Source organism: Dermacentor andersoni, chromosome 10 (genome assembly GCF_023375885.2).
Source record: "Dermacentor andersoni chromosome 10, qqDerAnde1_hic_scaffold, whole genome shotgun sequence".
Classification (NCBI taxonomy): Eukaryota; Metazoa; Arthropoda; class Arachnida; order Ixodida; family Ixodidae; genus Dermacentor; species Dermacentor andersoni.
Window position 1 is genome coordinate 8,152,939 of NC_092823.1, and position 26,813 is coordinate 8,179,751.

Sequence of the window (26,813 nt, forward strand, 5' to 3'; positions counted from 1 at the left end):
CAGTCAGCGTATAGGGCGAGAAAGTGCGATTGTCTGGTACTTGGCGGTAGTGACTCAGAGACGACCACTGAGGAGGCGACAACCAGTGGTTGCGGCAATGACTTGCGATGTGTCCAATACCGGAACAATTAAAGCAGATGGGTTTATGATCCGCTGTGCGCCAGTCAGCTGGGTTGCGACGGGGTGGCGGAAAGCTTCGCGTCTGGGAGCGAGCGGCCGGAGAAATCTGGTAGGTGTTTGTATGGCGGACCGAGCAGTGATGGAATGCCCAAACTTACTATTTCCTCCCGAACGACCGCTTGTATAAGGGAGATAGCGGGCACACTTTCCCGACAGTCGGGACGAACTGTAGCCGGAGCCATGGCCTCAAGCTCACGGTGAACGATGCGCGTGATATATTCCGGTCCTGCGGGCTGAACGAACCGCGGCGGGTCTTCGCAAGAAGATGTCGCGGCGGTATTGGGCAATCGGTCGAAAGTTTGAGCGACGCGGCGGCCCTTCGCTTGTTCGAAGCGCCGGCATTCCTTTACAATTGCATCCACAGTGGCACAATCCTTACACATCAGGAGATTGAATGCATCGTCTGCAATACCTTTCAGTATGTGACCAATCTTGTCTGCCTCGATCACGTTGTCATCAGCCTTGCGACAGAGGGCCAGCACATCCTGTATGTACATGACATAGGATTCTGTGGACGTCTGAGCGCGGCACGCAAGTTCTTTTTTTGCTGCCAGCTGATGACCGACAGGTCGGCCAAACAGGTCCCGCATTTTTTCTTTGCAGATATCCCAGCTCGTTAGGTCAGCTTCGTGCGGGTCATACCGTTGCTTCGCAGTTCCTCTTAGATAAAATATCACGTTTGCTAGCATCATTGTTGGATCACACCTGTTGTTGTCGCACACTCGCTCGTACATCGTAAGCCAGTCCTCGACGTCGGCGTTGTCCGTGCCACAAAATGTCCCTGGGTCCCGCGGATGAGTGAGGATGACCGTTGACACGGGCTGCTGAGGCGTTGTCGTTTGTGTCGGTTGATTTCCCATTGTGGCGGCAGGTAGATGACGTCCGCTGTGAAGTTCCGTAACTGTACCCCGCACCTTCCACAAAAATGTTGCAGGAAGAAAGCAGGCCCACGAGTGTAAATTAATATATATTTACAACTGAGGTTAATGGCGTTCAGGCAACTGCCAGACTTCGTCTTCCTCTCGTCCAATCCAACTTCTTCCTTCCCTTCACCGTAACAATATGCATATAAATGATATTACAAACATTTCTCTTGAATCACAATTTATTATGTACGCCAACTACACGAGGATTTTCCTAACAGTAAAAGATATTGAAGAATTATTTGACTCCGCAGATTCCACACTGCTTGCTTTAGAAGAATGGACGGGAAAAACCGCCTTACGGTCAATGTGTCCAAGATTTATAGCATATTGTCACGTGGTGGTGACGTTGAAGAACACAGTAGCAATACTGTGAACGACAAAACTAAATTTTATTGGCGAACCTGTGCCCACAAAACAGGCTACACTTACAGCACAACGATAGCGGCGAACACGGTCGGCGATCGTCGAAAATCTGATCGGCGGGTCAAGCGCGTCGGCTTTTATACAGCAGTCATAGAGAAAGGGATTGAACAAGAGCGGACACTCGGCGAAAATTGGAAACAGGAAACACGTCACGCTATAGTATTAACATCGACGAATTGGGGCCGCGAGCATCGAAAACAAGAAGAATGTGAAATGAGATTAACAGAAATTGTTTTATTTTTTTTACTCTTTCCCGGAAAAATTAAAAATATCTGCGTATAAATTAAATTAAACTTTGCGGTTTACTTCCGTTGCCTAGCGACAGGCGAACCGGCGAATGACGAGCCAGATGTTTGCGTCATTCGTCAGACACACCGCCGAAGCGAGAGAGACCGGCCGCGCATCTGAGCGTTGGACTGTTCGGGTACCCGTTTGCCTGTTTTTCTATTTTGGGATTTAGCCTGGTTTAGTGGCCTCCCGGCGAATTATTGCGTTCATTCGGAATTTCGACATGGCAGCACTGCACTATTGGACTACGGCAAGGTGAGAAACTTTGTTCGACAGTCTGCGACGCACTTCAAGCAATTAGGCTTACTGCCCGGCACCTAAGCTAGACTTGCGACGCATGCAGTTAACAAAAAACAGCGTGGCCGTCGTGGAGCAGTTAATTTGAATTAAAGAATCGTACTGGGAGATGTTTGCGACGCTTCCTATAAGCCCCAATATTATTTTAACTAATTTCGGTAGTTCTTGGGCACGCTAGTCGCACAGGGTGCTGTGACGCAGTTTCGCGTGTACTGAATTTTACTGCGACAAGTTTTGCCGCTTTCTCTGACTGCCAACATTATTGAAACTAATTTCATTACTTTTTGGGCTACCTTTCGAGCGCAGTAGGCGCGCCTGGCGCTGTGACTCGGTTAGCGAAAATCAGCTCGGCCGTGGTGCGCGGTTTCGCGCTTTAATGCACTGACAAGTTCATGGCGCTTTTCTTTCTCTGACGCCCAACATTGTTGAAAATTATTTTCGATACTTCTATGTTACAGGGCCCGCTCGCCGAGCCTGTTGTGACGCAGCGAAAAGAAGCTCTGCCGTGGTGACAGTTAGTTTGGCGCGTACTGAATCTTACTGCGACAGGTTAGTGGCAATCTTTATGTCCCCGCAACAATTTAAGCCTTCTTTCGGTACCCACGCTTGTCGAAAACGCGACGAGCAATCGTCAAGAGTGATAACACGGGAGTGCGTTGCTTGCGCCTGCAGAACGCACAAGAGATAAGCCAAGGAGCTCAAACGCCAGGAACTAGTAACTCGAAAATTCTGTCTTTTGAACGGCACCCACGCATTTTGTCTTGAGTGCGAGTAGAAGGAATTCTGCGAGCGTCCAGCATGCTCTGGTTGAGAGCCTGTGTTGTAGCCACCTCTGTGTATTCGTAGCGTACTATCGCGTCGGTTGTAGCCAAGTTCGCGAAACGCTCCGTTGCCCGCGCATTGGTGCTATTAAAGTGCAGGAAATAAGTATTGGGAAGAGGGGAATGCTTGGAATTAGAATGTGTTTGTGGTATGTACGGTATTGCTTGCATGAGTCGGGTATTTTCTACGCCGTGTGTGTAAATACGAACTGCTTTTGTTTGTAATGCCGCCCACTCACCACTTTCGCACGCTTCGCCTCTACAGGCATTATTCTTACATGTTAATACCAAAATAACGCTTGTAATTTTTTCAGCTCGCGTCGTCTGGTGGAGCTTCCTGCGAAAACTACTGCTGCTTACCTTGTGCCACAATGCTGGATGAATGGAGAAAAAGCCCGCGACGAGCATTTACAAAGAACAAAATAAACGTTAATTTTTCCTCATTTCACAAGGTGTCTTGCATCTTTATGAAAATGCACGTGGCACATATTCAGTGGAGGCTTGTGAAGATCGTTCGGAATCAATTTTACTTAATAAAATGATTTGCAAATAAATATGTAATGAATAATATATATATATATATTTGCGTCGAAAGCAAAAAAAAAGCGGAGCCGGCGTGACGCGCACCAGCTAGTATTCAAAACGCGCGCGCACACAACCGAAACCGGAAGTGTGCTTCAAGTTTTAACATCCACGGCTTGGTGCGCTGCAGTCAATTCGGCCGCTGGGCTCTATGGGAGTGTCCGCTCTTGTTGTATTCCTTTCTCTATGAGCAGTTGTCGAATGTTCCAGACTAATCGTTGGGACCCGCGTGCCTTCCACAAAGTTCTACACCATTCGCATCAGGCGATGAAATCAGATAACACAAGGTTCGGCGACAACAGACAGCGGATAGAAGAATCGATAACTTTCCAGAAACTTCGGATACATTCGGGCGCGTCCCGCGCTGTGCGATTACATTTTTTAGGTGGCGAAACGTGGTCGCCCGATAAAGATAAGTACACGTGTCAATATTATTCAGGGCAATGGGAGGAAACTAAAGCAACTGCAAATAAAAATATAACCTTACACTCCATTCCGATCGAAATTGTTTTTACGCTTAAATCTTTAGGAGTAATTTTTCATCAAACCTTAGCTTTACATCATCATATCAACCATCTAGCAACAAAACTCTCTCAAGAAATAGGCCTCACATATCCCAACCATTGTATTCTATCACGAAAGGATATGCTGGTCACTTATAACACCCTGTTTTCCTCAAGGTTAAACGACTGTCAATTAGCGTGGGGGTCTACAACGAAGGCAAATACAAAAGCTCCATATGCTGCAAAAAAGGTTTCTTCGTACAGTAGAGTATGTACACAATCGCTTTCAGACACGTCAGATATTTTCAAAATACAGCGTTATGCCTAGTATGAGGATATACGATTACAGATTAAGTAAGCTATATAAACAGGAAAAAAAAATGGCGGCACATTCTTAAAACAGTTAGCGAACCTACACAGCGACGCCCCTAGCCACGTCACCCGTTGCAACGAATGCTGGAATGTAAAAACATACCGCACAACCTATGGTATTCAAGCACTGGAAAACCAGTTGCCGAGATTATTAAATAAACTGAATAGAGAAAATATACAGCTGGAAATATATACATTTAAAGAACTCCAAAAATATTACATGTCCGAATGATCATGCCTTGCACTGTCACTGACAATCTGAAATTACGACTCTCTTATTTTTTTTATCCTTATTTCGTTATTTTTCTTCTCAACCTACTTCGGTTTCAATTAAGTCCTTTCACCTTATTCCAAGTGTCCATATTTACATTACCCATTTTATTGTATATTTATGGATGTTATTTCCACCTGAGGAGTGATTTGTATTTGTGAATTGTATTGTATTTTGAATAGCAGTGAATTGTATTTTTTCTTACCTTAGTAGGCTATATCTTCGTATGAATTTTTGTTCTAATTGGTTCGAGGTATTTCTTTTTTCATTGCTTTCTGCCTTATATTACAATAATTTTGTCTCTATCCATTTTCCGAAAATGGAATCCATTTATCAGGTGTATTGTGTACTTTACTGTGTATTATGTTTTTCTTTCTTTTTTTATGTAAGCAATGCCGCTATACTACTTTCAAGTGCATGAGAGCCTGCAGCTTTGTCAAGCTGTCATTTATGACAGCTTCTACTGCTGGCCTCCAGTGTCGTGTACCCTAGATGTGACACAAACAAAGGCATTATTATTATTATTATTATTATTATTATTATTATTATTATTATTAAATCAGCGGTGTGCAAGCTAGCAACATCCGGTGGCGACAAGGCCGAGATGACGTGGTCGTAGGAAGGCATCAGCATAGCTTGGGAAACGCCCTGTAGGAGGACTTGTGAGCACACCGTGGAATTCAGCACAGGAATCCATGCAAGACTGTCAAATAGAGTTGTAACAGTGTGTGGAATACCGTGTGCGTCCACACTACCGCAGTGATGGGAACGAGCACATGGTCACTGTCGGGTTCTCGTGGGTTGGAACACTGCCCACGGCTTGCGGCGGCTAGCGGACGGGCGCGGCAGAACACAGCCGACTCTTAGCTGGTTCAGGTTGATCAATTGCACTTGGTAGGTCAAGTTGTGCAGTAATAGTGGAAGAATCAACGAGGATGGAGTGGGTAGATAAAAAGTCAAGCCTGAGGATGACGTCATTGAAGCAGCGGGCGAGGACGGTGAACAAGACAGAAGACACTGAGACGTGCGGTGCCTAGGTCAGCTACGGGAGACGTACCACCGTCGGCCACACGTAGTCGCGGACAGAATAAAATGGACCACGTGATCTCCGAAAACGTTCAATTCCCGAGCAGCCTGTAGCAGTAACCAGTAAAACTGCCCACGACAACGTTGTTAGCATATTCTAGTCGAGGTCCAAAATGCAAATACCAGATTGCGTTGTGAGGTTGTGGAGATATTAAGCTTTTTCTTAGATTTCATGGTCCATAATATTCTGTCCGCGACTGTACATCACGTGAGTTGGTAGGGCCCATAACTTCCTTCAGCTGCTGACGGAGCTGAGAGCTTACAACAGAAATGTGGGCGCCGGTGTCGATCAAATCCGTAACAGGTAGGCCATCCACTTCAACATCGATCAGGTTCTGATTGGTAGGGAGCGTCTGCAGAGGAACTTGAGGGCAGGTCGTAATAGCAGCGTCACCTCCAGGAGCTGCAGCCGTGATTTTCTCGAAGGAAAATGCCGGGAGTAGGACGGGGACGAGGAACAGCTTGGGGAAGGTGAACGTGAAGGTCGGCGTACTGGTGAGGGCTGGGCGGCGGTCGTAGTGTTCTCGGAAGACATTTCTGGTTCAGTTTGGGTTGGTACCTGCTGATGGCATCGGGGTGGATACCGGCAGCTGAAGAACCTTTTTCTAGAAGGCGCGCGGGGGGGGGGGGGGGGGGGCGGTGGCAAGGGCTTGAGCAATACCGAGAAATGCGTCCGATATGGCCATATCGGAAGCAAAGTCCCTCATCATTAGGCGTATCACGCAGTCGGATCGCGATAATTGGGAGTAGGAAAACGGCGTTTGAAAGGGTTGAAGGTGGCCGAAGGGTAATGTCAGGACGGTTCACAGAGCAAATATTTTGAATGTCATGTTTGACACTTCTTGACGAACAATGGATTGTACAAGCAATAAGGTCGGTTGGGGTCGAGTGGATCAGTGGGCTCCTTCGCATAAAAAGCACTGGCCACGCGGCTTCGATTTCACATCGAATGATTCAGGTGATAGTTTCGGACGTTGAAGGCTTAGTCGCGATACGAATGTCCTCACGCGTTGATGCCGCTGCCGTGTTCGGAAAGCGGGTGAAGTTGGGTCCAATGCGCGAGCTTTTAGCATCTTCGGACTTTCGAAGGCTTTAAACACGATCAGGTTAAACGCATCGTCCGCGATTCCTTTCAGTACGTGCGTGACCTTATTGGCTTATGTCATCTTGGCGCCAACTTTTCGGCAAAGGGCCAGCACATCCTGAATGTACGTCAGGTACGACTCGGTAAACGTCTGCACACGCGAGGCAAGTTATTCCTTGGCGGCATGCTGGCAGCCTGCAGGTTGGCCAAAGAACTCGCAAGGTTTTGTCATACATGTTTCATCTTTTGAGCTCCACTTTGTTGTTATCGAACCAGGCCTTCGTCGTTCCCTTTAGATAAAATATTACCTTCGCCAAGATCAAGGTTGGGTCCCACTTGTAATCTGCGCTTACGCACTCATACAGCCGAATCCAGTCGTCGACATCGTCACTATCAACCCTAGAAAGAGTCCCAGGACCACGGGATGGAGCCAGGATGATGGCTGGCATGGCGGCCTCCGCTGTCGCAGTTTCACCGCCGGTAGACATGCCTGCAATGGCGACTTACCGACCACAGAAGAGCGCCCTCTTGCATCTGACAGGGAAACGAAATTACGCTGCTTATACAAGGAGAGCAAGCACTGAACCATATGGTGAAATGCGCGTGCCAAATCAAAATCGTCATCTTCATCGTCGCTCCTCTAGAAAAATATTCCTGTAATAACATATATATATGTATATATATATATATATATATATATATATATATATATATATATATATATATATATATATATATATATATATATATATATATATATATATGCCCTCTGCCCCGCACCCGCGGTCAGAGGTGCTATTCCTGTATATTGTGAAATTGGACATCTTCCCAGCTGCTCTTTGTCAAAGGGCTGCGCCGGCGTGCCTGACTGACTCAAACAGTAGAAGAAATACCGCACGGACGTTGACAATATGACAGAAGTATCCAGAATGGAACCCCGGCGCGGAGCAACCTTTCAGGGACATTATGCGCCACCTAACGCGTTGATAACCAGGCCCTCTCACGGTACCTCTTCATACTAAACAAGGGACTTGTAGTGACTTCGAAATGTCAATTATATGTTTGTTATCTTTCACCATATGCGAGTGGTTCTTTTATTTTTACTATGTCGATAACGCTCGAACTAACATAACGACAAGCCATTTTAAGTGAACTCACGGTAGCTCTTCGTGATACCACACGAAATCTTGCGGTAATTTCTTCACTTTTCGCTTGAATAAGTTGTAGTCGATTACGGTCCATTGGCTGTTCCCACTGAAAAGAAAAAAGAAAAATTAGAACGATCTACCGCATCTACCCTGTTCCGATTTATTGACACTCGCACATCGCTTATCTTTTTTTTTTTTTTGGTGGCCGTTTTTTTGCCAGCTAGTTACGGAACTTTCCTTGCGTTCGCAGAGTTTTAAAAATTGCAGGACGTTTAAGCTTTACCTTTTATTGTTGAGCGCGATAGCATTCAAAGATCCTGACGCTTCCGGGCAAATGGAGCGTAGGTGACCATAATGTTTACCGGAAAACTCTGGCCGCAAACGCTATGCACGAACGCGGGCTTTCTGGTAGAAACGCGGCCTGTTGCGTGGGCCGCGATGCGACGGAGGCGAGTGCCAGGTGGAGATATTGCAAGTAACTGGACGCGACACTCCGTGGCCCCCGAGACACCCTCGCGCCGGCGCGCGCAAATGATGGTTGCCGCGGCTGGTTTGTATATGGTAGAAACACTGGAAAGGGGCTTCTTTGGGTTTTCGTGCAACAGAATTATGTTTTCTCGTGTAACCAAATTGCAATCTGAGAGCTTTCATGTCTGTAGGTTCTGTGTAAGTCATAGTTTACGATTCTTCCGCGTATTTTTGCTTGAGAAAGTAAATTAGTTTACTAAATTCCTTGCCTCACATGGAGGGTGTTAGGCTACTCATCTCTCGAACATGCAGAATGGGTTGTGTAGGGCTGCATGATTGTTTTGTATAAACGGTCGCAGTGCCGCGAGTTGCCCATGTGTGTTATGAAGGGGGGGGGGGGGGGGGCGTCCACTCCCTAGCACGTCCGCGCAACAACCGTTTCTGTTTTTGAGGGGTCGGACAGGCCGCGTGGTGTCGGGTGACGAGCCGCGGCGCGCGCCGGGGGGCGGGGTGGGGGCGGTGCGGATGCGGCGAACGGATTTGGAGAACGTGGTCTTACGCACACTGGGTTGGCAATCCGCCGATGGTCATAATAGGTCCACGCAGACAAGCCTCGAGTGGGACGGCTGTAAGTGATGTTGTGGCGCCGGCTCCAGAGTCACCTGGTGGTTAGAGACGCCGCCGAGGTTTAGAGGGGCCTCGCAATGTTGACCACGTGTTGCGCGTACGGAGCGGGGGTGCACTCCCCTACGCGTTCGCGCGGCAACCACGTGCATCTTGTTTTGAGCGCTGAGAAGAGCCCGAGTGGTGTCGAGTGACAGGTTGCAGTTCGCGCCGTAGATAGAGGCGCGGTGCGCACGCGGAAATCGGGTTCGGAGAACGTCGTCTTGAGAACACCGAGTCCGGATGCCGCCAACGGTCATTATTTTTCCACGCGGAAAAACCTTGAGTGGGGAACTGCGGTACGTGGTCTAGCTTCCGGCTGGCTAGAAACGCCGCTGAGGTTCGAGATGGCCTCAATAAATCGTGCGCGCCTGGCGTGTTTGCTGAGGCCGTCAGTGGCCACGTGGAAATAGGAGAGGGAAACGAAGTTGTGGGAAGAAGGAAAACAGGGTTGTTTTCCAATACATTTACTTTTGAAAGTAAGGCCATCCCTTTGGGTTGTGGCTTAAGCAAACTTTCAACTCTCATTGATAACTGCTTCTGTGGGATGGGCTAACGGCCCTACCACCCCTTTTTCTTTGTCTCTTTCACCTATAACAATCGAAACGAGGTGCTTGTTCATCAGTCTAGGCTGTAATCACTAAACCTGATAGATCAGTAAAACTCCGTACGATGCAACGCTAGTCTGGGCCGTAACCACTTAGTGGTAAAACAGTGAGACTCGGTTGGTCGTATGTAGTGACAGTTGTCCTAGGCTCGAACTTACGAAAAGTAGAAGAGTAAGGCGCTGTTTACTTGCGTGTTTTGCATCAGTGTTCTTTTGCTAACTCTGCATTTGACTGTGTAAATATTTTCGTTGCCTTATATCTTCAAGTATTGTTACCTTCAACCTGCCTCCTGCTTCATCAACGCCGATGATCACCTTGAAGAGACTTTAGGAGAAATCTTTAATCGACTTCAAGGAGAAAAGAACAAACTTAACTGTGGGCATGGATATTGATGGTTCGCAAATCTTTTCGTCAAAACGACGTGTGACGCAAACACCGGATTTTCTGCAACACAGGCTCCGTAACGCTTTTGGGACCACTTGTGTAGCTCGGCAGGTGCTTAAGTTGGTAAAAGATAACAGAGGACTCTGAATTCCCGACCTGGGCATCGTGGCTACTACACTACATGTCAGGTGCACCCAAGTCGCTCTTAACTCGGATATGCTCTCTACTCGCAGTTTCCTTTTTTCTTAGTGCCCCACCACGTTCGTTGTCGCAAAGCACATTTTCCCACTGTGTGCCTCGCTCAAGTAACCCGTGTAGTAAGCATGTGACGCCCCCACGGGCATAATGTTGGTTTGCCTGCCAGGCTCGGTGGCCTGCTAAGCTCGGCAGGCAACATTGGTCACCGCACCGCAATAAATACCAACGAGCACGGCTGCTCGGCGGTCAGTCATCGTTCAGCACCACCACACTGCGGAGCGTCCGTCTAACGGAGGGTGGCTCGAGCCCTCCCTTGTTCACGAACCCGGGTGGATCGTGACAACCCGTCTACCATTTATGCTGCGGCTGACAACTCTCTTGTATGCCTCCGCAAGGTTCACCCCAGCATCGATGTAGTTTCAACTCCAGTCCAAGAACTAGTCGATACCCTCAGCCCTGGTCTCCCCACCGCATTGCCAAAGGTACGGTCTGTCCATCCACATGCGAAGCTGGGAGCTCGTTACGGCCATTTTCCTCGACGCAAGGTGAGCTACGTTCATGTACCGCCTGGCGCGAGGGTGCCTGCCGGCGAGATCTGCGCCCTTCGCAGCCATCCCGGCTCGTGGAGTATGTCCTTTTTGTGTCAGTCGGGAGGACTCGGTTCATAACGTTACGCAGTGTTCGTTTGACGTGGCTCTTCTCCAGCGGATCTCTAGTCTTTTTAGCCTTCCAGGTGTTCCAAACGAGACTGTTCGTTTTTTTCACCCTTTGCCTATAGAGGCGATCAACAAGTTCGTGCTTTTTCTTGTCGAGCGCTCATACCAAGTTTGGTTGGCACGCTGTGATGCGGTCTTGGGGGGCGTACCCCGGGCCTTCACGAAGTGCTTGCGAAAGCTCGGAATGAGGTCTGTTTCCATCTCACTAGGAAGCAGCACTACCTGGGCCACAAAAATTTTGTCGAAGTGTGGGCTGGTGCTACCGTGATTTTCGAAGAGTCAGGTGGGAAGCTCTCCATTAAGTTTTGATGTATGCTCCTAAGCTCGCTCGACTTGGCCGTGTGTGCCAGTCAATCCAAGGGGCTCTGTTTGGCTCAGTGGAACCCAGAGCCGGAACCGGTCATGGCGCACCCTCAGGTGGTCGCGCTGCTCCGCGGATGGTTTTGGTGGTCTCCATGGTTGTACGCCTTGACCTCTTTTGTGTTGAGGCAATCTGAGGGTCTGCCAGGCTCGTGTTCTGTAACACCGACATGGCATGTTTGTTGAGTGCAGCAGCTCAGTTGTGCTGCAGCTCAGCAGCCCCTTTGTCCGGGAAGGACCGTTGGCCCGAACCAATGCACCTCCCCCCCCCCCCCCCCTCAGTCAGCCAGGATAGAGGGGGAGTGCCGGGGTCAATGTATCGGATGACTTTGGGTTGATGTAAACATGTAAGCTCTGGGATGCGGCACCTCCGGGTGCCCAGTCCTCTTCCCATCGACAACGGCGCGTTAAAAGGTGTCTCCAATGTAACCTCCTGTTGCTCGGGTCTTGAAATCCGAACTTGGGGACAGCTGAAGCCCTTCCTTGATTGGAGCAAACACCCTAATACGAAACGCCAAATAGCTAACACTTAAATGACGCCTCGTGTAGTTGAATACAATGTTGTTTACTGGGCTAAAAGCAAATTCGTTAAGTTGGTTAGTATTCGGGGTCGACACTGCCCGTGCATCCAGGAATAAAAGGCACTTAAATAAAAATACTCAAACTGAAATAGTAGGAAGTTAACGAACCATTGTAGCGAAGTTACTCAGCACAATAATGCGGTCGAGCAAGCTTCACACAGACAGCCACCGGACATCCCTCATAAACAGCCCCAAACATTCACCAGCCCTCAACGGTTCTCGGCAGTACCTATATTTGGCTCCAAAGGCCATCCCATAAATTTCCCCCTCTTTCCTGGAAAAAGTTCTCTTAGCGCTGCATAGTTCCTTTTGTTGGTGGCACACATGGGAAGCAAAATACCCTCAATAGCATCCCAGGTCACCTTCTGATTGCCATCTTCGACCACCAGGGGAGGTTTCAGGCGCACATTATCTTTTGTGACAAGAAATTTTTTTTCCATTTGTACCGTAGCTTCACGGTTACGCTATTTCACGATGCGGACAAATTTTTTCTTTATGAAGTTGTGGCGTTCTACATGTGGCAGATGAACGCTGCGACACTGTTGCAGAATGTCGAAGGCAGTCTCGGGTATCTGGTTACAACGGTGACATAGTGTCGAGTTCATGTCGGTGGCATGTCAATTACAAAGGGCCCGCTCCGGGTACAACAAGGTTGTGCACAATCGTAGCGCTCTGATTCGCTCTCCATCTTTCAACTGGGCGAGTCATACGCAGTGAAGTTTGCAGTGAATTGTGCCGCAAGCAAGCCTTGGTTTGCATATCTGGCTGTTAGCTTCTTCAACGAAAATATGGAAACGTCTTTCAAGGCTGATTTCACTTGTAAGGCATCGGTGGTTTCAGTTGATGTTTCAAATACGAGTGCTATACGTTGCCTACATGCACCTAAAGTTATTTCAAAAGCCCATCGACGAACTCGTCACCAAGGCGAACAAGCCTACTAAGTGCCTTGTAATGAGTAACCACAGCAACTCTTCGAAGCTGCAGCATCCCCAGCCTGCCATATCTAGTAGGCACCCAAATGTGACTGTTTGGGAAACCATGGGAGAGATATAGTGTCAACGTCACTGCTTTTGACAGCCCACAATCAAGGCGTCTTGCCTCTGCCTGCACTGAAGTGAATTTGAGGCCCCATATAGATATGCCGGCTGAATCATTGTCTCCAGCGATATGTGTTCTGAAATGGTTCGAGTTTGGCTTTTCCGATGAGCTTTAAGAGTTTGTTTGCTTCCTGTGATTCCAAACATGGAGCTTTATTGACACGAAAATGTAGTCCTGAATACTTAATGGGCGGATGTCTCAAAACTAGCCATATTTCAAAACTGTTTCAAACCTATCATTCGGCTCAAGATACGCGTAAATACATCAAAAGTTTTCCTGAATGTTGTCGCAAATTATGCTGCGAAATAATCTTGTCTGATCGCAATGCGTGCGCAAAGCGAATAGTGGTGTAAATTTTGGAACGTATGCGAGCACCAGTGATTTCGCTTGAACGTAAGATGAGTTGCGTATAAATCGCCGGCGCCCTTTATCAGATTATGGCGACCCACGACTGTTCTCACCGCTAGCATTGTTTTGTCAGGATTGCTTGTCTTCTATGGGGCCCGAGAACGTCCGACATACGCCGTTGGCAGTGTATTGCCCTTCGTCCCGTCGCGACAGTTTGACAATTGCATTGATGTGACGCGCTTTGCTGTTCATTAAATGCAGGCAGTGACCAAACCAACCAAATGAAGTTGGCCCGCCGGTTACTTTTTTTAGACTCTTCATTAACCATATAGACTATTACTGCTGTTGAAGTTCGAACGTACGCCAATGTAGGAATATTTTTCGAACTTCCTCTTGGTATCTGGTAAAATAGGCAGTTTTGCATTACGCTCGCATATAAAGTGAGCGATGTTGGAGCAAATCTGTCAACAATAACTAGAGGTCTTAACGGCAGCCTAGAAAGGCTCTGTATGCCTTTTATTTTCTGCGTCTTCTGCCAACAATGAATTGACGTACCACCTGCGCTCGCGCCAGGGCTGGCATACGTGCGCAAATGGTATATTTTGGGGCGAAGTACCGCTACGAGTCTTGGGCTTCGCTATTAGGAATAGTCTGTATGCAGCGCGTTTTTTTCTCATCTTCCTTATGCCTTGTCATTTTTAATTTGCGCTAACTCATAACGCTGATGTTCAACAGTATAAAAGGAGTAGTGCAACTAGACGTCAGACCCTGGGGCCAGTTACGCGTCCGTGGCAGTGATGGTACCACATTTATTAATTGGGTTCACACTCAGAGAACAATCTGGTACGACTAGTCCAAGCTTTTGTTATTAGCCGTATTTTATATGTAATCCCCTAGCTAAACCTCCAAGTAGCCGAAAAGAAAATCGAAGGCATCCTTAAATGGTCAATCAAACAAGCCATAGGATTGCGATAAACATGTAGAATGACAGGCTCCTAGGCTTAGGTGTCCACAACACCCTGCAAGAACTCATAGAAGCTTATACGATAGCGCAATACGAAAGACTCAGACAAAGCCCTACTGGCAAACACATACTTAACAAGCTTAAAATACCATACGCACCACAGTATGGCACTAAAGTAGAGATGCCCCATGACATAAGAGAGCAGCTTATTATCCCACCGCTACCCGAAAACATGCCATCTCGAACACCACAGGGAAAAGCGGGAGGAAAGGGCAAGGGCTATACAGAGGAGATTCCAATGCTTTATGACGTGGTGTGCATAGACGAGGCAGAGTACACGACTAATCGGAATATGTCAATCATTGCAGTGAACTCGGGGGGTGATGTTAAGGTGAACGGATCTATTAAAACCAACAGAGCCAAGGTGGCTGAGGAATTGGCCTATGCTCTCGCAATGGCTTTCATACTGGCCACAATAATAGTCAGTGATTCCAAAACTGCAATTCCAAATTACGCAAAGGGGCGCATTTCGCCGGAATCACAACGCATACTGGCAAACTTCCGCGGTCAGCGGGTTGTCCATATCATCTGGGCGGCTACGCACTCCTCCATCCCGGGCAACGAGGCGGCCGACCCCATGGCTCAAGCACTGACAAGCCAAGCCACTGGGGCGCCGGGGCTGGGGCTGACAGGGGACCGGATGGTTGGCTACGGGGAGATAACTAACCATTACATATTGAGGTGGGTATGCTCCCCCCCGCACACACATCACTTAATAAGCAGCAGGCGGTGGCATGACGCCTCCTTCAAATCAATGCGTATCCAAATCCGGTGATTTATAATCACTATCATACAAACAATATTCGGCCAAATGTAAATTTTATCAAGAAGGGCAGACCTGGATCCAATTTTGTGGGCCTGGCCTCGGCCACCCTGACAGGGCCGAAAAATTAAGGATCGGAAGCAATGGGAGACCATGCTGCTCAGCTCGGTCCCCGAAGACCAACTTTTGGCCGTGCAGCAGGCCGAGGACACTGGCAGAGCTCAAGGGCTTCTGGCCGCCACCTAGGAGGGGTTGCGCCCTCCCCCCCCCAATCTGCCGGCTACATGAATAAAAGTTATTTCGATCTCTCTCTGTCTCACCAAGCAACAGCAGGGCCGATTTTGCAACGAAAAGAAAATACAAAATCAAAGCCCCTTTTTTAATGAAAGATGGTTGAACGCGAAGCTTTCCCCCAATGCAGACTGAATCAAAGTCCAAAGCCAGCGACCACGTAACGAACGCAAGAAATGCTGAGCGACCCAATAATACGCATATGTGACTTGATTACCTGTTTAAGATTTTATATTTTTGAACGTGGAAAGTGAATGAAGACACATTTCGTTAAGTTGCATAGCCTTTATTTTAGATCATGTAGCCCTTGATTACATACACTCACTCACACTTTTACGTAAGACTCTACACTTGCACACTTTTATCGTATGATCGCTGTGGCAGACGGTAAGAGGCTCTGCCATCGTAACTCACACAGCCTGCTTGCGAACGTGAGATCGATGCAGGAACGGTGTTACGTCGTGGGTCTCTGTAGCGTCTTCAATTTAAACGAGCAGCTATCTAGCATGAAACTCTCAATCCATTTGCAGTACTCTTTCGCCCCATCAATGTTAAGGTCACCGCACACGAGGATCGGTATCCATTGGTAAGGTATTAATCTTTAAGGTATTCATCGTTTCTACAAGGAATGTTTCCGGGTCACAACGAGACATGTTCGGTCTGATGCACACGCTTACAATCACAAGACCAGTAGGCATCTCGACTGTACAAGTGTCTCGCACATGGCTTCAGCATGCCGTTGCCTATACACGGTGTCGGCCTTACGGACACGATCACGCTCCCCCTTACGTACGGCAGCCTCTCTTGCCGTACGCTGCACCAGCAGCCATCCCATGGTGACGGCCGTGAAAGCATTGCGTCACGCGCGTAACGCAGTGCAGATATATACAGTTCGTCTGGGTAGCGGGGCGTTCAATCATAGTTCTTTCCCACCGGTGGGTCACGCAACGCAGTCCAGCCGTGCTGGCGCAAACATCGAGGCGTTTCTAGCAGTGCGGCGACGACATCCTTCCACAAATGCATGAAAAAGCGTTTCCACTATCATATCACAGATGGCGGTAGAAATATAAAGCGCGCCGGTATTTATTGACATTGGCGCTTGCAATGCGTCTGATGATAAAGCTGACAGCTATCCGGAAACGGCGCAGAAAATGTTCCAGCTACCCGCTCCAGCCTTTTGTTCGGGCGCTTTCCAGATGCGCAACGTACTTTTGAAAAGCGCTCACAATGTGTGCAAGAGCTCAGCTGAAGGATTAGTCTGTCCTATTCGCACTAACTTGGTTCACTCTAAGTACCAAGCCTCGTGGTCTTCATCCTTGTGCTTTCCATATTTTACGAGCATTCAAAAATCGTGATGGACTGTCAAAAATTCGACGGAGGTACAGAAAACCAGTAGAAAAGACCCTGCGGTGGAAGCGGATCCGCCGGGACACACGGCAGCCCAAGTACGTTGTCATTCACTTCGTGCAGCACAACTTCTCCTCCAGCGAACGTTGAGTGTTCAAGCAGCGACGATGACAGCCTCGAAGAGTTATTGGAAAGTTCTTCTGAACTGTGGGATGGTGAGTCAAGCGTTTGCGGTGAAGCGGTATCTGAGGATTCGGAAAATGGTGATGTTCAGACTGCATTACCCGCCGAAAGCTGGAATGCGATAACGACTAGAGTTAGAGCGATGTCATATTCGAGCCCTCCTGTGCTAATCAGCCTCCCGACTAGCAACGATGCTCTCAGCTTGTTTTCTCTTTTTTTTTTTTTTTGACTGATGACATTTGGGACATGATGGTTCATGAGACAAACAGGTATGGGAAGCAGTACATAGACTCGAGCGTCCTACAAATGAAATAGCGCGCGAAGAAATGGACTCAGACAAACGTGCAAGAAATGAAAGTGTTCGTTGGTGTACTGATCTACATGGGTCTAGTAAGGCTTCCTAATCTGCAGCACTACTGGGCAAGAAGCGATCTGCACGGCGTAAACTGCATTCGCCAGAGCATGGCCCGCGACTGGTTTCTGCTGCTACTAAGGTTCTGACATTTCGCAGATAACGAGGAACCCAGTGTACAGCAGGATCGTCTCTATCGTATTCGACCCCTGATCGAAAAAAAGGAATCGCAATTTCTGCTCAGTGTTGGAGCCAGGCAAAGAGATTCTCATTGACGAAACGATGATTCCGTGGCGTGGGCGCCTCGCCTTTAGGCAATACAGCCCTGGTAAAACCCACAAGTATGGAGTCAAGCTATACAAGGCCTGCATGAAGGAGGGCTATACATTGAAAGTGCAAATATATGCCGGAAAATCTGGCGCCATAGCGGGCATGGGGCATGCCGAAGAAGAAGTAGTAAATTTGATGGCTGGCTTCGCCGGCTGTGGTCGCACACTTTTCGTCGACAACTTCTACGCGAGAATGCCGCTTGCGTCACGCCTGTTGAAAGACGATACATTTTTATGTGGCACTCTCTGATCGAACCGAAAGGGGCTTCCGAAAGAAGTTACACAAGCTACAGTAAAAAAGGGGGAATTCGTTGGTCTTGAATCCCACAACGGCGTAAAAGTGCTGAAGTGGTTGGATAAACGGCCCGTTCTCATGATGACAACGTTTGCTAAGCATGACGCCAGCCTTGTTGATACCGGGGAAAAAAACGAGAAAGGGTGAGCCGATCATGAAACCGCGCACAGTCCTCGACTACAACGTGGCGAAAAAGGGCGTAGATTACAGTGACAAATGACGTCCTACTACTCCTGCCTACGGAAAGGGCTCAAGTGGTATAGGAAAGCTGCGGTGGAGCGCATCGTTGGAACTGCAGTTGTCAACGCATGGGTTGTCCGTTCAATGGTGGACCGTAAAACGTCGCCAATCATCGAATTGCGCGAGGAGTTGGCACGCGCACTCTTCGCCACAGCTCAGATTGAGGCCGAAAGGACACGCGGAACAAAGCGCGCCCATACGCTGGAAAAGGCCGATGGACCTGCACGGTCTGTCCGAAGGAGGTGTACTGGATGCTACGCATCGCTGAGAGCTCGCAGTAGTCCAGAGCAGGCAAAGGTAATGGGGAAGAAAGTCGTTACAATTTGCGCAAATTGCGCGGGAAGGCCATTTATGTGTTTGCCATGTTTCAATCTTCTGCACGAGAAGAACTCCTGCACATAGACTAAGTTTTAGACATCGTGTGCTGGTGGCACGTAAGACGGTTAGTTGCAAATGCTGAGATTTGAACTGTTTTTTTTTTTTTTTCTTCCGAAAATTATTCTAGAAGTACTTCAATAAAATGTCGAGTTGGAGGTCTTGTTCTTGAGTCTTGGTGCTTAGTGAATGCTGAAACGCAGGTTCACGTGTCTTTGCCCCACAAGGGGTAGCTGGTCCGTGGGTAGTAAACGTAGCAGGCAACGGCTTCAAAACGCAAACTCTTTATTGTGGAAACGTGTGCATGCCCAGGAAAAGAAAGAAGAATCGAGGGTGCGAGAGCAACAAGCGCTTCTGGCACTTGTTCGGACCAGAACGACCGAAACTCTTGGCCGCGCTCTAGTTACATAAAGCAGAAATTTGTAGACAAAAAGGGCGCCGCTTTTCAAGGACATCCTTCAGTACACGCTTCAGTCGCGTTCACTGGGGATGAAGCGAGCAGAGTCGCGGTAATAAATGACTCGATAAATTCTCCAGAGGCCGTATGCTACAAGGATCCATTATCCATTTTGTTTTTATGATCCATTTGTTCCTTCACGTCAGGTCATTATTGTTCGAGGACGTAGCCGTGCCGTTCAAACGTCCGTGTCTCTTTAAGATTGGAACGCGATAGCGTTGAAAGACTGCTGTTTTACATGCTTCCCGACCTGACTCTTGGATCATTGGCGGCCGGACCTCACTATTGGATGCACCTTGCAGCCCATATTGAACCACAGCGCGCAGCGAATGGCGAAGGCTATCGTCAACGCGGGTATCTGCTGCTTTTCATTTTTGTGATTGGCCGACAGCTGCTTTCGTCTGATGATCCCGTCAGGCTTACGTCGCGCGAAATGGAGCGGAAAATGGACAATGGATTCTTATAAAATGCGGCCCCAGTGAAGCAACTTCCTGGAAGTGCATGGGCCAAGTGCACCACGTGATGATTTTCTGCGCTAGCATACATGATTAAAGGAGCCCGCGCAAGCTGCTACCGAAAATGCCAGTAGAGCCATCTTTCAGCAGGCGGAAAGAACAGCCTCAGAAGTGCGCCCCACCTGTGTGTAACGCCGCACCCGCGGAAAGCATCGGGTGACTACCGGGGGCCACGACGCACAGAGATCAAAACTATGATAAGGGGCTACGCAGTGAACGTGCTAAGAAAGGGGCTTTGATTTTTTTCCAGTTCCTATGGCGAGTCCATGTTCAAGCGTACTTGCTGTCTCCGATTAGCAGGGAAGCTCAGTTGCCTTGCCTAGCTGTCGCAGCTTGTGCTTCCAGTGAACTTTGTGCGCATGCGCTAAACTTGCTGAGCTCGACGCTTCGCGCCGTTATCAAGTATTGACCGGCAGGTCAGTCGACGCTGGCGCGGTACCTGCGGTACTGCAAATACAAAGTGTAGTGTTCTACGCAGATATGTAAGTTGGCTTTCCTGTAGTGCGTTTTTGGTGCTCACGGACGAATCAGTAAGACACAGAAAGCTTTGCTTTAAATGCTGCTGTCTACGCCAACTACTGCTTTTTAGAGCGCAGCTCTTAAGTGCCCGTTCTTGTTGTTGAGCGTCGGCGTTACTCGGCGTAACCGCGCGAACACGCTCGTGCCACTGCTCGCGCATTCGCCGTCGGCTTCTTCCACAGCTGGCTCCGATGCCGCTCCTCATGCCAGCGTTCCCGTACTGCCCCTCCCTCTGCGAAGTGGTAGACGGCACTGTTCCACTGCTAGTCACTGCAATGATTTCGGCCTCAAAGTATTTGCCTCAATATACCGCGAAATTAAAGCACGTGTTGAGCTGCGCTCAAATTTCGCATTGGAGAGTATCGTAATCGTCGGACAGTTCTTTTCTGATCAAATAAGTAAATATGACAGAAATTATATCGCGATAATTATTGACAGTAATTGAATGAACATTCAAGAATGTAGCAAGAAATCGTGTTTCTGAAGCCACGTTTGTTTAACATCTGTGGTGACCATTCTGAGGCTTCCGTTACTTTGGTACAGGGGACCCACTCCGGCTTCATTATACTTTGCTACGGCACGCGCTTCCCATGACGACGACTGTATGACGCCGACACATGGACAACGATGGAATTACAAAGAAGGAATGGCATCGATGGAACAACGCACGCGCTATGACGATGACGGCATTACAACGAGATGATGATTATTTAGTGATAACAATGGCATAGCGCTGAAAGTGTGACGACGACGGCATTAGGACAAGGGGATGACGACGAGCGTGTGATGACGACGGCTCCAGCACGACGGTATGACAGGGGATGCATGTTAGCAACTGTCTGACAACGCAATGAAGACGATACCATGACTAGTGTATGATGAAATCTGGATGACGACGAGCGTATGATGACGACGGCAAGACGACCACTCTATCATGAACTCCATGTGGCAACGATGTTGCGACGACGACGCCATCACGGGAGTCTAATGGAGAAGCTCGAGTTATTACAATGGCAAACTACGGCGGCATCACGACGGCGGTACGACAGCAAATGCATGGAAGTGACTCCAACGACGCAGTGACCTCTCTGGCATGGCAATGGCGTTATAATCACAGTTTAATGACAACAGAATAAACACGATAGAATGAGGTAGAAGGATTCATGTGACTACAGCGGCGAAGGCAGTAAGGCGACAATGTTACTGAAGTGATGACGATGGTAAAAAATATGCAGATCCCACGGACTGTGGGAATCGATGTAAGCGGAGCTTCGTCTGCTGCTTGCGCTCATTGACGTTATTTGGCAGTGATATATTGACGGCATACGACAGTCGTGACGAGATGTGAAATGTTACCTTGCCTGCTACGCTCGACGCTTTATGCGAGCCTATGTCTCGTCGGCACTAAATGCACGCTTCGGCGCTGTTCTGGGTTGTAGCGTTGTAGCTCAGAAAACTGCCTCCTCTCTCTGTGTCTCTCTCTATTCCCTCGCTAACGTTCTCCCCCCCCCCCCTCCTCCCTCTACTGCCGTTGCTATGCGGGTGAGCACGGAGGCAAGCGCGGCAGCTACTGCACAGCATTTGCGAGCGGTGCCGCCTAGTTACGGCGTCCACAGGGCGTTGTGCAGATGCGACCCGGCGAAAATCTTGACACGATCTTCTCTGGTCGTCTGTCCTTTGTGCCACACTCCTGTCGTGTACTAACGCGATAACGTTAAGGGCCTCGTGTAGCAGAACATCCGTTGTCGACACCGTGGGCGTCGCAGTAGTCATTCTGAACCACAACCGCGCAGGCCCGCCACGTGGGGCATACATCGTCTTAGATTCTTTACAATGGTATTCCTCTGAATTTTTAGAGTGACTGCTCATAAACAAATGTCATGAAACAAAACATCGACAGCGCTGACATTTTATGTTTTTGTGACATGGCCACGTCTCGACCACGTCCCGACGCCGCCACCTTTAGGGGCGTGCGTCTCAACTACGTCCTGACGTGGCCGGCATTACAGCAGCAGCAGCAGTACCAGTGGGAAAGTCGAAGGAAAAGGCAAAGAAAGCTTCGCGTTAAAACGACAGCGTGACGACGACATGCTGACGCTTGTGTGGCAACGATGACATGACGAGAGTCGCGTGACGAAGTTATGAAGGTGCTGGCACGACCGCTACGGCATCTCGATGGCGGTATGACAACGAATGCATGAAGACGAGTGTATGACAACGAGTGCATGACGATGACGGCATAATAACGGTACGAGGACATTATGACGAGTCTGTTATGACAATGACGAGACGACGAATGTATCGAGAAGCCTGTATGACGACGATGACCTTACGAGGACGGCATGAGGAGAGTCCGTTAACAAAGCTGGAGTACGATGAAACAGTCACTACGGCGGTGTGACAAAGAATGCATCACGACTACGTGCCGAACATGGTGTGACGATGGTGATATGACGAGATTCGGATGGGAAAGCTGTAATGACGGGTGCTACAACAATACCGACGGCATCCCGACCACGAGCACATGCCTACTGGTCCAAGCTCATGCCAACGTGGGGCACCGAGTGGACGTAATAAGCTTGATGACGACGGCTTGACGAGAGTCAGATGACAAAGCAGAAATTACGACGATGGAACGACCGCGATGATATCATGACCACGAGCGTCTACCTAAAGAAAATGCACTAAATAAAGAGGCAAGGCAAGAGCGACAACAATACTTCGAAAATCGTTGTCATTCCCTATGTGCACGGAGTGTCCCATAGATTGAAGAAGGCCGTGGGAAGGGCGGTGTTTCGGTGCTTTTTTCAGCCACCAGCAAGCCGAACGCCTTATGCAGAAGGGCCAACCGAGGCGACACCCCGCAAAAAAAAAAAAGGTTGCGACAAGAGGCATCAAGCGCTCCTCACCAGCTCTATCAGTAGAGTAGTTTATAATTACCCTTGAAGTGCGGGTGCTCCTATGTAGGACAAAGGGGGTGTCGCCTCTATGATCACCTCTGGGAGCATGCGAGCAACCCAAAACAAAATACAGCAACAATCTTGCTCTGGATTGCAGGTCGTGTAAATGGGTCCCCTATTTTAGAAAAGTCACCGCCCTCCAAAAGCACGCTGACCATCGCACGCGGGAAATTATCGAGGCATTTACCATCATCCAACGTGGTCATTCACGCATCACTTCAACATCCATGCAGCTTTTAGACAAGGAAATCGCGTATCTGCAAATTTACAACATCTCCGCTCCCCTGCAACATCAAGCCATTCTTCTCATGTTTTTCACGCCATTTGTGTTTTCACTCTTGCTTCTCTGCCTACATGTTCCGCACTCGCGCAATAAACATACTTGTTGGAAGCCAGCGCCCGTGTCGTGTGCCCCTTTCAGTGTCGTGTTATTTCCGCTCTTTGCTAAAGTATATGTTCGTACCAATAAGCACATTTAGCCACTATTCTGAAGTTCATCAACTCGTCCTGGGCTCTTTTATTCATTCCTCAGCACATCAGTACTGACGTAAATGTTCAAGTTTGCTTGTTGCTGCAAAATGCCGCGCGCCTCTCCTCACCTTCGCATCAACAACTCGTTGTACCGCCTGCAATTGGAAAGTTAACCGAACTGTTCGCACCGTCTCCCCAGCATGGAGAGAATATATGTCGGATTCATTGGCAGGAAACCTTTAGGCAAGTTCGACTGCTAAACGATTGCCTTCTGTTTTCCTGCAGAGAAGCAGCTCCAGCTGATCACCATTAGCGGAAGTTCCTTGAACAATTGCGCGGGGTAAGCCAACTAACAAAATTCTTTTGGCTCAGCAGCCTTTCTCGTCCTTCCGAGGAGGCCACACAGGGAAAAGGCCAACAAAGAGCTGCACCTCATCGGTGAATCCATCGTGTCGCAAGAAACACAGGTGGCCCTAAAAATAGGTCTTAGGTTCTGCGTGCATCCTAAGCTCGAGAAACCTGAGCTCCTCGCCCTTGTCCGGAAATCCGCATCAGAAGCAGAACCACACGAGGCAACCAAGTGCATTCTGGAAGGGCTCGAAGCGTTGCCAGCTCGATCCAAAACAGGTCAACGTGTAAAACCCGTGCAACTGCCTACTACCCTCAGGAAAGCACAGCTGAGGCTCCTTGCATCCGACAAGAAAGGTGGCTTCGCCGTCATGCCTTCGGGCGTTTACAACGAAAAACTGACGCCGCCATTAGAGCCCCTTTCAATGAAATTGAATGGCAGCTTCCAAGTAGGGCGAAGAAAGAAGTAATGATGATGTGCAAAACAGCTGGACTGGAAAAGCTTGTTGCAGGTATTAAAAAGAAAGGTGGAGAGAACCTTGAAGCCTTTTTCACGCCAAAAACGCAGAAGCCCGACTGCCCGGTCAGAGTGACTGTATCGGAACTAGGTGCTTGGCAGAAGCCACTTGCTAACTTCCTGCAGAAATGCATTGGCCTACTCAAGTTGACCGACCATTTCTTAGTTCACAGCTCAGCAGCTGTGTCTGAGTAATTGAACCCCCGCAGCACAGCCGGGATGTTAGCATTCTCCATCGATCTTTATTACTGTTGCCTCAGTCACTTGTCCTTGAAGCAGTAAACCAAGGCATTGAGGCATACGGGGACGTGCTCGTCCAAAACGTATGCGGTACAAGTGCAGGCAGGTTTCTCGACTTGCTAGTGCTGTGCCTGTGCTCCACGGTGATCCACTTTGCAGGGAAGATGAGTGACCGGTTACTAGCGCTCTTCGACCGTGACACCGAAAGGAACCTCCCAACGGTCAACGCCAAGGAGGTGCTCATGTACGTCGACGACTACGTCATCTCCATTGAGGTGCCTGAAGACGATCTCGCTTCAGTGGTACAAGTCGTCTACGAGAACTTCGCAGATAATATGAATGGCCTCACGATTGGTCTCAAAGATCGCGCGTATAGTAGCGAAACTACCGCACCGGAGGCCCTAATGACAAAAATAGACAGAGTCTGCCGCGAGATTCCAACGTCGTTGGTCAAAGCTGCAACCCCACAAATGTTGGAAAAAAGCAGGTACTCTCTTCCTTCAGACCATGATCTGTTTGAACACGTGATATAAGTGGCAGTGAAATATAACCGCTCAATATTGGTGTAAAATGTGACTGTTTAACGCACTTTCATGACGTTACCCAATCCTTACATAACAGAAAGCTTGCGACGAAGATAGAAATAGGTAGTAAACTGCTTTGTTTAGCCTCTTTTCTGGAGTTGAAGAGACAGGGTAACAGAAAGGGTAAATGACTAAACCAGTTGGACCTTTGGATGTTTCTTTGTGGATGGCTGAGAAGCCTTACGCGCTTCCGGTTTATTTTTTATTGAAATGAACTTCTGAGTAGCTCTTTCCTGTTCTTCCGAGAGCTGGCTTTTTTATTTTTTCTTGCTCTTTTACGCTGTTTTTGTAACGTTCTTTGAATTTTTTTTCTAGCTGTTTCGTGATACCCAAAGGTTAAAGCTTATGAGCCTCATCATCCAAACACAACATTCTTGCTTCTGCAGATGCTGACGCTTGTCGTACCACGTTCGTTAGGTCGCGAAACCTCTCGAGCCATCCTACATGACGAAGCCTACCAGGAAGCGGCGATTAACGAATGCAGCCGTGTATATTTCAAAAGTTAATTGAAGGCAGTTGAGTAGCGTGAGAACACGCACAGAGTAGTTGAGTGGTATATTATTATCTTGTAATTTATATGCCCGCCCACGTCTCCGACGACATCGACCCCTGGCTCCGGCCAGATGTGCGTCGAGATGCAAGTGGAAGAGATTTCTCCTGAGGAGTTCCACACTCGGATCGGCTGGTGGCAAGTGGGCCAGCGCATAACAGCCCCGGCGAGCGAGGGCTCCGCCGCTCGCCAGTAGAGGCCTAAAACAAGAGACCCCGTCAACAAAAAAGTGATCGTAACGACAACAAGGGCAGCGAGAATGCCAGACGTGCTGCCGAGAGAGGACACCAAAGTGATCGTGAGGCCGCGGGGAGGCCTAAAAATCGCAAGAACACAGACTGGGATCTTTGCCTCGGCCATCATGGCGGCGGCGAGGGTTTCGAGAGAAGACGGTGCGGGGCGGAGACCTTCTGCCCCAACCTACACCAGAATATCATGGTGGTGAGTACCCCCGATAAGGGGCGTGCTTTGTCCTATGCCAAGATTCAGGCCATCCGCATCGGGGACAAGATACACGAGGTAGGCGCGTACCAAACCACACCATGTGTCACGGTCAAGGGGATGATTCGAGGCATTCCCATTGAAGATACTCCGGCGGAGATTGACCGGAACGTTGTTAACTCAAGAAATCCATTAGCAAGAGGGGCGCAAGGAATTGGCAATACGACTACCGTAACTGTAGTTTTTCAAGGCTAAAAGGTTCCAAATTATGTATGTTATGGCCCTGTGTTAGCGAAGGGCAGTCTGTACCGCAAGAATTTCGATGTCTGCAAACAGTGCGACAAAATAGGCCACAGAAGAGACGTTTGTCCTAACCCCAATATGAAAGTGTGCCTCGAATGTGGGGCCAATAACCCTGTCGATGGCCACGAGTGTAACCCTAAATGCAAACTATGTGGGGGACAACACCCTACGACCGATAGAGAATGCAAGAACAAATACAAAACTCCCTACGTAGTAACGAAAAGGCAGTGGGAGCGCAAGATGGCGGAACAGCGCGTACAGCAACAACTAGCATCCGGAGAGTTTTCACCGTTGATGACGTCAG

General features: G+C 48.7%; 1 protein-coding gene across 5 annotated transcripts in view; it reads right to left on the reverse strand.

The window, feature by feature from the left end:
* The window catches only part of LOC126519729 (putative phospholipase B-like 2), a 252,868-nt gene that overhangs the window by 111,209 nt on the left and 114,846 nt on the right, over positions 1-26,813 (reverse strand). For 4 of the 5 annotated variants that reach the window (XM_055065362.1, XM_055065361.2, XM_055065360.2 and 1 more), the window contains one exon: positions 7,992-8,087. The exons of the other annotated variant lie outside the window; for it this stretch is intronic. In XM_055065362.1, coding sequence (XP_054921337.1) covers positions 7,992-8,087 — 96 coding nt within the window. The remainder of the gene's footprint in view (positions 1-7,991; positions 8,088-26,813) is intronic. 5 annotated transcript variants of the gene reach the window in all.